The sequence below is a fragment of the Diabrotica undecimpunctata genome, chromosome 1 (genome assembly GCF_040954645.1).
Source record: "Diabrotica undecimpunctata isolate CICGRU chromosome 1, icDiaUnde3, whole genome shotgun sequence".
NCBI lineage: Eukaryota > Metazoa > Arthropoda > Insecta > Coleoptera > Chrysomelidae > Diabrotica > Diabrotica undecimpunctata.
The window spans coordinates 19,942,727-19,956,053 of record NC_092803.1 but is presented as its reverse complement, the minus strand read 5'-3'; the positions used below and the strand labels follow the sequence as shown (position 1 = coordinate 19,956,053).

At 31.3% G+C, this 13,327-nt stretch overlaps 1 protein-coding gene across 1 annotated transcript in view; it reads left to right on the top strand.

The window, feature by feature from the left end:
* Positions 1-12,867, top strand: part of LOC140445974 (uncharacterized) — a 61,821-nt gene extending 48,954 nt beyond the window's left edge. Inside the window, exon 7 of the mRNA XM_072538447.1 lies at positions 11,384-12,867. Within this exon, the coding sequence (XP_072394548.1) occupies positions 11,384-11,510 (127 nt within the window). The 3' untranslated portion in view covers positions 11,511-12,867. The remainder of the gene's footprint in view (positions 1-11,383) is intronic.
* The last annotated feature ends 460 nt before the right edge of the window (positions 12,868-13,327 follow it).

Here is a 13,327-nt window from a genome sequence, read left to right as displayed (position 1 = left end):
AGACCGTGAACAGTTCTGTATGCTATTGCTATGCGTCTTTTTATTTCGTCGCTTGTCGTGTTTGTTACGTTTACTAGCGATCCAATATATGTGAATTCTTTGACTTGCTCAAAGGTATGGTTGTTAATTTGAATTCTCTGTTGGATATTTCGGGGGTTATCAGAAACCAACATATATTTGGGTTTTTCCTCGTTTACCACAAGTCCTAATTCACTTGTCGTGTCCGCAAGCCTTGTAAAACACTGCTCCATGTCACTTATACTTCTGCTCACTATAACTTTATCGTCAGAGAATGCGAAGGCAATATTAAAAAGGAGACACGCCAGCGCGTCCCCCTGTCTTAGACCGTTATTAATGTCAAAGAACGTAGAGTTTTCTCCTTCAATTCTAACCCATGAGCTTACGTTGTTAGTAAGGTCAACTTAACTAAGTTAGTTGGGATCCCAAAGTCTATCATTGCATAACAGTTTATTAGTTTTTATAGTTAGTGAGAGTCCTTCCATATTTTGACCATCTTTCTTACGGCAACTTTTGCTATTTCCTGTACTTTTCCTGTAGTGACCTTGTGTTTGTGATCAATGATCCCAGATACAAGTATGAGTTCAAAATTTCAAACCGATTAATCGTGGTTATGTGTGTATAATATCAATTTAAAATGTGTGGTTTAGTATAAAATAGAAATGTCTTAAAAATATTGACGAAAAAATAATTTTTTAATCTAGTTTGCTTAAAAATATACTAATATTGACGCAATCGAATGCCATTTTTAAGTCACACAAAATAGCATATTTTCCTACTTGATTTTTCATTCCTTTGACAATATTCTCGAGTATAGAGATGAACACATAAATTGAAAATTTTTCGTTATAAAAACCAATTTATGTTTCAAAAAATTTTCAAAATATTTTAGAAGTAATTAGTCCTACAGCTATTAGGTTTTAACTGTTAACGTTATTCTTATCTACTTTCTTAAGTATTGGCACTATTTTACAAATGTTTAGACATTTTCGCCAAATACCATCAGTTATGCAAATGTTGAAGATATATATCAATGGTTGGTGAAACGAGTCGCATGAAGCTTTGCATGTATCAGATTTAAATCTCGAATATTCTAGTCCAGATTTATTTTTATCCGAATAAAACCACATGTAGTACATGCTAACAAAAACCAGAATATATCACACAATAAAAGTCGAAAGCTTACAGGATGACTCCTCAAGATACCTATTTCAAAAAAGAATACCAGAAAGAAGTAGAAACATACCTATCACAGAGAGCGATAAAGTCGAGGAAAGCTGGGCAAAAATGAAGTCTAATATCTTAGCCTCAACCAAGGAAGTTCTTGGCGAAAGAAATATAAATAAAAATAAATCATTCCCAAAGCAAATAACTCCATGGTTTTTTACAGGAGTGAAGGAAACATGGAAAGAAAAGAAAGAAGCTTACATAAAATACATGTAAATCAAAATAAAAGAGGCATACCATAATTACAAGAAACGAAACACACGCACTTTCTAAGAAAAATAATAAATGATCATTGAGAACGTTTTTCGAAAAAAATGGAAAATGATTATTATGGTCTGAAAAAGGAAATATGGCGCTTTATAAGAGGTCAAAGAACGAAAATGAATAAACTAATAAAACCAAAACACATAACAATGGATCTAATGAATTACCGTTCAAAATTTCCACAATTTTATTGGAAGCTGAAACAAAGAATTTTGTTTGGTGTAATCGTTGATTCCATAATGGTTTTATAACGCCTTCCATTTATGCTTTGCTATGATTATCATGTTTTTAATAGGAGTTTTTCTTAGCTTCTTTTAATATATTTTTCTTTGATCGTAATAATTTTGCAAGTCAGATGGAGATCAGCTTGAAATATTTCAAGAATCCGATAGACATCTTTGCGTAAAATTTTCAGCTCTTTTGTGAACCATTTTATACCAGATATTTTATGGAAAACTGTCTTCACTGGAAAACATAAGTCGAAAGTTATAGACAATACTTCCACAAACTAGCTTACAAAATTGTCGTTGTCAGAATAATTAGGCCACGTAGGTTTATTCACTTGCTGCAAAAATTTAATATATTCGTGTTAACAAGTTTCTCTCTTTTTAACTAGTCGCCGTATGAAGGTAATTATTGCTGCAAACAAAATTGAACCTTTTTTACTAAATACCAAACAGCCGTGAAGTAGAATATTTCCAAAAATGGAAAAAGTGCATCCTCTAATAAGTTAAAATTAACACAAGGGCAAAAATTAAGTGCATAACCTTGCTAGCAAATTAGAGGTCTCCTAGAATGAGATAATGGGGACGACTAAACTTAAAATTATATCTAATATAGCTGATAAAGTTTGAAAGACTGATACGTATGAGTGATATTTACTGCAGGAATTATTCTCAAGCAATAAACCAACAAAACATGATGAGAAATCGATCTAAGGGACAACCAAATAAATATAAAATATATTTAAAATCTAGCAAAGAAAGTACATGAAGATCTGAAAACATTCGAAACTAAATACTGAAGAGCTATAGCGAGAAATAAGAACAAATAGGGAGGACTAATTGAACAGGTCAAGGCTCTAACACGTCAATGTTGATAGTGATGCCTACACCAAGATGAGCTTTTCCACACCAAAAAAAAAATATATTGTTAATCAGCCTGTTTTCAATTCAAAAATAAAAATGTTCCATAGTCACGTCGTTGGATTTCCTGGTGTAGACGACGATACATATAAACCGTTTATAAACGCTATAGAAAAGAATAAGCCGATAATAGTAAATAGAATGAACGAAATATTAAGTAACGATATTTTAATTTGAGCATAAAACAATAATACAAAGAAAATTAATAAAATTGTCTGACCCCTGAAAGAGAAGACCACTTTATAAAAAATATAGAAGAAGAAACTGTATGTTGATTTATTCATGTTTTCTTTTTATTGAGTGATTCTCTTCAAAAATTCTTTAAAATATTTGAGAAAAAATTATCTTTTCAGTTCGAATTTTTTCAACAAAAGATAGTCTTTCCATAAAATGTATCGTACTAATAGAAAAACCAACAACACCACCTGGTCGTTATATGTATATTGTATAACATCGATGCACAAGTACAGATAGTAGTACTATATTGACTCTTTTGTAGTAGATTTCTATGTCAGTGGGGTCACGCCGTGTCAGTTTAGACCAAACACAGTTGACCTCTTCCATCGACTCAGGTAATAACTATAAATCAAATTATGGTAATAACGTGGGTTTTATAAAAGTAAAATCGATGGATGCGATAAAAGAACTTGAAATATGGATAGTAGATCGTTTAAAATTAGGCTCGAACTTTAGAAAAAAAATCTCACGCTTTATACTACGCATTTGATTGATTAATTTGAACAATCAGGTTTTCTTCCTTACATATATTCTCAAAACGCCGTAAAGTAAATAAAAGTTTGAAATATATGTATTTGGATATTTTTCTTAAATTACACCCAGTGAAATTTATTTGATGACGTTAGTGGAATCACGTTCATATCAATAATTGAAATTATACACCAGATTTTAATCTCTTTTTAAACACATTTTTTCTTCTACTATTTTATCTGTTACATTATCTACTAATGTCCACGCTGATGTATCAATTCTCTCAAAAATACCTTAATAACTTTATACACAACACTAACAACATGGATGCACAAAGACACAAACATTATAAAGTGCATCTGTTGAATAATGAAAGCATTGTTCCACAGTAAATTTTTTCTCCTGCATATGTGAAAAAAATGTGATATTAAGAGCACGTATTTTTTTAGCTTAGTACCTGGCATCTTTGTTTTATGCTTGTAGTACACTTCCCGTCATATAAAGCTGGTACACTTTTTTTCCCCAATGTAAACCTGTGTTCAGACTGGAAACAATGGTTCATGAATCAATTCGTTGTTGCCATCACAGATAACGGAACTGCACTAAATCTAAATATGTAAACAAAATAACGTTCAAAAATGTATAAAGTTTTTAGATAGGTATTATTTTTATCATTAACAACAAAAAACCGTATCCAATAAATTTAATGATCAGAAAAAGGGTTGAGTTAATGTCCAAAATGTTTGAAGGATCTTTAAACGTAAGGTATTTGCAGAGGGAACATTGGAATGATTCTACTGTCATTTTATACTTCAATTACCTACCGAACACTAACTGTTACTTATTACGTTAAACTGTTACTTATTACGTTAAACTGTTATTTATTATGTTAAGTTTAGAGTTTAGTAACAGGCAAACTACCAGGATTAATTTATTATTTATTATATGAACGATAAATGTGAAAAACTAACATTATACTTTATTCTACGTGCGTTCTTTGCAAAAACCCCATTTGGCATTATTTCCAACATTGAAGATATTTAAAAAAAAAGTTATTTAATTGAACCGTATTAAGTTTACGGAAATTCTCAAATTAGTGATTTATTATTTTGATGATTACATACAGTTTACAATATAAATAACATTATTTTTTCCTTTGGTTTTTTTATGAAGGACATTTATTCATTTGACATATAGGGTCTTTACAGGAAATTTTCATTAATTTATAGGAAAAATGATATTTATAGTAATACACCAAAATAAAAATAAACGAAAACTTTTATTTGAAATGTGAAAAAATTGAAATATAAAATTGTTGAAGTTTGAAACAAAATATTTAGTCTTCATATCTTACACCACTGCTGTTATCGTCTTCGTCTAAATCGGTAATCTTTTCACACTGATGACCAGATTCTGTGATAAAAGTTCGTTATAAAAGTTTTGAGCCTCTGTTTTTTCAAATATTGGGTTAAACCTCTAAGGTTTTCTTTTTTCCCTGAGGAATATTCAAACACGTACTATATAACGGTTTAAATTCAAACTCTCTCGGTATACCACTTTGTTTTTTATAAGGGATTCTTCCCAGCTACCTGTATAAGTCTGTCTTACTAAAACAACCCCAGGTTCATCAACTGAATATCTCAACATTTGCGCAGTTTTGATTTTCACTGGAGGACGAGCTGATTCTGAAGAAAAAATGGAGTTACTCCTTCTGAAATGTTAAATATCATAGACTGATTAACATCAGTTACGGTAGACGGTGATGATTTGCTCCTAGCATTCTTGATTACGTTTTCTTATTCTTTAGGTATTTCGACGGTTTTAGATTTTTTATGCTTTTCAATCAATGAAAAATCTTGGTCGCAACTTAAAAATGAATGGCCTCGAATGGGAAATACATGTGTGATAGTTCCAAACATGTGTAAACCATGGACAAGCAAGTACAAAAATTTCATAAGAACATAGTTTTTATTTTGTCCGACACATCCGTCGCTTATTAGGATAAGATTCTTTGTCGTCACCTCATTATATCGTAAATATTGGAACAATAATGAAGCTACTTCATTTTGTCCTTTTCTTCCAATGGTTTCATCGTAAGAGAACATAGTTGCAGTATTATTTCCATCATGGTGCACACCAAATACCTATAACCATAGCTGCCTAGCATAGAATACTACATTGGTACGTATATGTGCCATTGGAAGGTTTTGCATATAGTCAAAAGACAAGCAACTGTAGTTCTCTTAATCATCACGTGCTTTTAATTTATATTTTCTTTTTAGTTTATAAAACTTCTCAGCCTTCCGTAAGTAGAGTTCTTTCTCAATATTTAATTTCCGCACGTCTTCTGGATCGTCACAACTATATAGCTAATAGTTTACTTTGATATCGATCGCAAGTACCACATCTAGGTAAACCAAATTTAAGGTTAAATTCGGTATGGAATATTTTACAATATATTTTATAAGAAGACTTTATACCGAGATGTTCTGCTATAAATATTTTATACATATTTTTCACAGATAGCGTCTCAGGAAGGTAGTAGGTACTCGGATTTTTTCTTCTTGAATAATGAGACTGTCGGTTTTTAAGATTTGATATGGCTCTTAATCAAAGCCAATGTATTTTCTGCCGTTTTATTTAGTCGGTTTGAATGCTTGCCTCGTTTATCCTTTGATGCTGATCCACCATTAAAGACATGTTTTTGTAGCCTTCGAACCCTTTCATATGTTATTCCATGAAGACCGCTGGTTCTTCTCTTTTTTCGAACCTTATTTTATAATTATAGACAGCAGAATGTTGGTCTTTGAGCGTTTGCGGAACATTACCTTGGCTTGGCGCATCATTTTCTACTTCTGTTAGTAAAACATCTCTAATTTCAGCGTTTTTTCGGCTTCTTCTTTGCTTTGGAATGTGATAAGATATTACCCCTACGATAAAATATACTTGTTAATATTTTAATTGTTTAAATAAAGTGATTAATTGACCTGCCAAATAACTATCTTGGTTGTTTTTAGTTTCCAAAGCATAAAAGTGATCGAAAACTCGAGATTTCTCTTCATCAATAATTTTGAACATTGAAACCGTGAACACCTAAAAGGAATATAAAAATGTTTCACTCTTCATTTTACAATTAATATATGTAACGTACCTGCAATTGGGATCCATTTGTACTTGTGCTTTTTCTATGCCTTTATAATTATCATGTTTTTGTCCCTTCACTCTTGTCTGTGTTATCTCTGTACGTCTCAGCACCTTCCTTTTCTTTTGTAATGGCAGATTTTCACTTGAACTTGTAGTTCGAGTTCATTATTACTTGTATTTATTATAAAACTTATTTTACTAAATTAGTTTATGGTGTTTACTTATAAAATCACACAACACAACTATTCGAAGGAACGTTAACTATAAAAATCTACTGACAGCCAAGCGATAAAGTTTCCTGCAAAAGCACCAATAGAACTACTGTGGTTTTTACCGAAAATTACGCTTGACATATTATGGGGTTTATGCGGAATCGCCTATATTTTTGTCGCTTATATCACAGAATACATCACCCAACAATACAAACCCATACAAGTTGGATGATGTATTCTGTGCTTATATCTTGGACTACTGTGGTTTTAATGTAATAGGCGAGCGGTTTACCCCTCAAAAGACGCTTAGAAACAGAATATACCTACTAAATTTCTTTTTGCATTTCTAATGCACCAAACGTTTTTTATTCAATTCTATATATTTTTCCAATATGAAATGTATTTTTTTTTAATTTTTACAAGTGGGCCGGCAATTGTTATTAACAAATAACTTATACAAAAAAGCAATTTCACCGAATTGCTTCGGAATCAATTTTTTTAAGTGTGTCTCATCAAAATAAACACTTTTTTACTCTTGATAATTTTTCGAAAAATGCTTTCTTTTCGAGTTATTTGTATTTTTTTGTTGAAAAAATGCCTTAATTAGTTATTTTTGGGATTTTTTTTCTAAAAAACTACTAAATGAATTGCTATTCTACAAATAGCTTTATAATCTTTAAACCGTCGAGTATAAGTTAGAATATTTTGACAAGGATAATTTTTTTTTATCTTGCTAAAAACGTGGACCCAAATATTTCGAATATGCCTTTCGAGCAGTCTACCGCTAAGTGTGTACAGCGGTTGCGGCGATACAGGCGTGCGGCGCGTAGAAATATTTGTTTAAATTTAAAAAATTAATTCAATACAAATATTACGTACAATTTATTAAAAAAAAAGATATTTCTAATAATTTTTATATAGACATATTATAATTAAAACAATTAAAATTAATTTTTTACAATGCTATAATAATGTAATTTTTCTTTTAATATACGTGGTGACTATATTATTGAATGTTTTATTACAGTGAAATACATTAAGCAATATATAATTAATTTTCATTGAAAAATATAATAAAATTAAAATATAATATTAATTATACATCGTTTTCATTCGTCAATAATTTGAAAATTTTCGTCAACAGCAACAGGATTTCCATCTAATAAGCTGATTTCATTGTCTTCAATAGAGTCGTGTTTAACATTTTTACAATTCTCTGGTGTACATGCACATACTGCGCAGCATTCTAAATTATAGGAAATACAATTACAATTTTTCGTAGAACATTTTCCGGTACATGAGCAGAAATACTTTTGTAACATATCTAAACTAATTTCGCCTTCAAAATAATTAAAATCGAAACAATTATTTTCCATTGTCCAACCATGGGTTAATGGATCAAGAGATGAAATAATATTGTTTTTTGCTTGAATCCATTCATTTATTTTCCACTTTGCTCTTAAGTAATGTTGTAATAATGCTGGTTTCGAAGGTGGTAATTTTTCATTAGATGCATTTTTTTTAATGCAATATTATATCTTAATTCATTTATGGATTCATGATATTTTTTAAACTTATTTTGAGGGTCATACAGTTTAGATAAAAATAGAGTCAAAACTGTAAGTCCTTCATCTAAAGGTAAAGTAGGCAAATTTCTTAATTTTTCCAATTGACTATCAGTTAATTTCTGCAAAGCTTTATAAGCCTTCTTTTTTCTCATATCATAAAATGAACTTGTGGTATCACAACCTGTTATAGAATGCATTATTAGCATACTGTTGCACATTATTTTTCCAATTTCTTTTGCAATTTGATGTACAGGTATATATCGAGAACGATCCACATTTTTTACAATATTTCCTGTGTGAAACCATAAAAGTGGTTCACTTGTGAAATCATGATAATGAGATAAAAGTAAAATAAATATATCTGTGTCTGGAGATTTAACAATAATTTTTTTATCCAAATGCTGCTCAAATCATATATATATATATATATATATATATATATATATATATATATATATATATATATATATATATATATATATTACATTATTAAAAAAGTCGAAAAGATTCGAGCGCCTACAGCACCTCAACAGCTGTACACGCTTAGCGGGATAATCTCGAAAGGCATATTCGAAATATTTGGGCCACGTTTTTAGCGAAATAGAAACTATTTATCCTTGTCAAAATATTCTAACTTGTACTCGACGGTTTAAAGATTATAAAGCTATTTGTAAAATTGCAATTCATTTAGTAGTTTTTTAGAAAAAAAATCCCAAAAATCACTAATTAAGCCATTTTTTCAACAACAAAATGTAAATAACTCAAAAAGGAAGCATTTTTCGAAAAATTATCAAGAGAGAAAAAGTGTTTATTTTGATGGGATACACCTAAAAAAATTAATTCCGAAACAATTCGGTGAAATTGCTTTTTTGTATAAGTTATTTGTTAATAACAATTGCCGGCCCACTTGTAAAAATTAAAAAAACATACATTTCATCTTGGAAAAATATATAGAATCGAATAAAAAAGGTTTGGTGCATTAGAAATGCAAAAAGAATTTTAGTCGGTTGATGCTCTGCTTATAGGGGTAAACCGCTCGCCTATAATTTTCTTATGCACGGAACGTAGTAATTAGTTCTTTAATTCATAGATGGCGTAAGTACATTTTCGAAAAAAACTGACATAGGTATGGGGTTTTTGCAAAGAATGCCTCAATTGTAATCCGCTTTTATCTATAAATATACTATTACTTTTTGCATTATTATCTATAAAATGTAAACTAAAAACCTTTACCAACCCGTTGAGACACTAATTTTTTTTAATTAAATGATTTACGGTGTATAAATGATAATGAAAATAAAATTAAGCGAAGTAAGATACCGTCTATCGTCTGTCTTAAAAAATCCTCTTATAGCTGAAAATGTTCGTTTAGTAGATATCTACAGATGTTATCGGTGCGCAGAAACTTCCAAAACGTATACGAACGATTAAACATAAAATACATGTCATATAAAAAGGACTAGGTACAGTCACAGTTTGTGGGTCCAGTCCTCGACGACCTATTTAATTACTTGCAATCAGTCAGATTTGACAAGTTGGTCAAAGTGAATTTTTAACGATGCCACGTCAGTTAAGTAAGTTTGATAAAACGAGAATAATTTCTAAAATAGAAAATGTCTGTTGGACAACTGGCTCAAGAGTTAAATAGGGGCAAAACCGCAATCCAAAACATTAAAAAAAGATGGGAAAACGAGCAGATTTTGGATAGAAGGAGCGGAAGTGGGAGACCAGTTATTGCTATTACTACAGCCCAACAATATGAAACAATAAATAATTATTTAAGAGCGTATTCCTTCCATACGGCAAGGCAAGCAAAAGTTAATACGAACTTTAATGCTTCTATAACTACAGCATTAAGGAAAATTAGAACAACAACAATTTCAACAACAAGAAGTCCGGATGGTTCTCTATAAATGTTTGTCCTTGGATGTATAGAGAAAGAAATGTGTAGGAGAATTAAAGAACGATTCAATACTGGAAGCTATTTACATATTTTAGATAATGAAATGTTGCCGTCGGGTAGAGAAATTTTCCAATAATATTTTCCAGCATGACAACTGTTCAATCCATACAGCTCACCGTGTACAGGATTGCCTTAGGGAAAATAACATTAAAGCTCTTCCATGGCCCTCTAAAAGTCCAGATATTAATCCAATAGAGAACGTCTGAGGACATAATTATGATCAACAAAATCCAAAAATTAAATGTAACTCCCCAAAACGGAGATCATTTATGATTATTATGATTAATGTAATCAGAGGCTATGCTTAAACTCCTGGAAACCTTTGATTTGTAAGTATACCGATGACTACTAACAATAATTTGGGTCGACAGAGTTAAAAATGAGGAAGTCCTTAGACGCCTGAACCAAACAACACAACTGGTCAATATAATAAAGAGGCGCAAGCTGGAACACCTCAGTCACCTTATGAGACACCCTGAAAATTATGCACGTTAACATCTTATCATTCAGGGAAAGATCCAATGTACACGTGGCCCTAGTAGAAGAAGAACATCATGGCTAAAAAATTAAATGTAAGACAATGCTTAGTAAAATAGACTATATCATTATTTAGAGCTGCTGTCAATAAAGTTACTATAGCGAATATGGTAGCCAACATAATATCCAACGGTTGATAATGGTCATGGAACTAGAAGAGTGTTGTAATATAAGATTAAAACTACACCTATGAATGGTTAAGAGCTACGGTGCTTCTACTTTTCTTTATGGCATGGAACTGTGAAACTTTTGATGTTAAAGAAAATGATTAAAATTTCGAAGAGAAACCTAAATTTAACATTTTGGAAGACATGAGATGAAGACTGTATATATGGAAATAACTGGACCAAAATCGTATTATAGACAAATGATATATCAGAAATAATAAGTAATATTGATATATTCGGTTTTTATATTGGATTTTTGTACAAAGTAACCTAACCAGATATTCACAAAGAATTGTGCGACTCGCTTTTGTACTTTTGTCAAAAAGAATTGTTTTATTATGTATTGTGATGTGTTTATTTCTTATCAAATTCAAGTTAAGCACTATTATAAAATATTAAGTCCTCTATTAATTCATATGTATCTTTCCAGGTTACACCCTGAAATTGCTTCCCAAGCGTCTCATCACCTCCAAGAAGTCATGGAAGCCGTTAAACAAAGAAGTTGTAGCCAATACGTCTGCAGATTTCCAATTCTAATAGCACCAAAAGCTGCTTGAATATACACCTCATACTAGGATATTATTTATTATACATTTAAGTGAAGTTCTGCCATCGCTTTGAGGCGATGTTGGAAAAATTAAAGTAGTTTCATATGAAACTTTTTAATTTTTGGAATTTCAGATAAAAATTGGTGTTTTAACCATGTGGGCTATCTAGAGTAGTTTAAAACTAGTTGGGTTAGATGGTACGAATTTGTGAAACCTACATGGTTAAATTCTCACGTTGTTTAGCTAACTATTTTCTGCGATTTTTAGAAAGAGACCGTGGGTGAAGAAATTATTAACGCCACCTGGTAATTGGAACTTTAATTGGAAAATTCACAGTCTTATTATGATTGCTACTTCGGTAACGACTACCCTCCATTCTGTAGCCATCTACATTCATCATCATCAGTGGCATTACAGCTCGTTATGAGCGAAAGCCTTCTTCAGAACAATCCTCAATTCGCCCCTGTCTCTGGCAACTCTTCTCCATGCTTTAACTCCGATGGATTTTAGATCATGCTCTATGTTATCTTGATACCTAAGTTTTGGTCTTCCTCTGGCTCGTCTTCTCACTGGTCCTCTTCGGTCGAAAATTTTTCTGATCGTTGCATCTTCATCTCGCCTAATTACAGGTCCTATCCATCGAAGGCGTGCTAATTTAATACATTTTACAACGTCAGGTTCCACAAAACTTCTGTATAACTCAAGTTGTAGCGTCATTTACATTCAGTGCATCTAATTTATGAATATATGTTACATATTTAGTATCCTCTTCTAGAGGCAGTCAATCTGACTAAAGCGATGATGAGAAAAGTGGAAGTTTTTCAGATGTGGCTTTGCAAAACAATCCTGAGAATATCTTACATTGATATAGTCACGAATGGAGAAGTCTTGCGAAAACTGCAATACCTTAATCACATAATAAGAGAAACTAAATAACAGTTTCTGCAGAGTATCATACAAGGAATGATTTTAGGAAAGCATAGCGTTGAAAAGAAAGTGTCATGGTTGCGCAATGTCAGAGAGTGGCCAAGCTTTTTAAAGCAACAATGAACAAAGTTTTAATAATCATGATGATCGCAAACCTTCGAAAGAAGACAGAATCAATCTTCAATTTCATTGGCAGAATATATGGCAGTCAAAAAACGTAACAAAATGCCTTTATATACCTTGTCGGCTGATGACGCAATGCGCACCATTAGACGATCTTCCACTTTAACACACAACACAAAATTGGATAAAAATAAGAAAGAATCAGGCAAAACTATTTATACCAGTATTTAAAGGGGCAAATAAACAACGTTTATATGTACTTTTTAAACTATATTTCTATCAAGAAAAAAACTAACCGCTTTCTTTCTCAGACACACGCGAAAACATGTAAAGGATATCTGCCAACCGGTAAAGTATCTGCGGATGTTTGTTTGTGTGTGATATATCTGGCAGTTGCTAATAGATATCGCGACAATATAGTTTTTTTCCATTTTATTAAATAGGTGATTATAAACGTGGTTGCGCACCATTAGCCGACTCACCCCTGCTTATTTTTAAGTCGTTGGAGTAAGTGTTTGTTTTTTTTTACAGAGAATTCTTTTGATTCTAAACTTAAAGGTTCTGTGTATTGCTGCAATTTTCCTTTTCTAAAATCCGTTAATCAATGATATAAAAGTTAACGTCTTACTTTAATTTCAAACTTTGTCAGATGGTTTTAATTATTTCATCAACATTGTAACTTAAGTTTGTTAAAACGTTGTTACCCATAGAATTTGCCATACTATAACTTTGGGCACTAAACTCATAAAGAAAATAGATCTTTAACACATAATTGA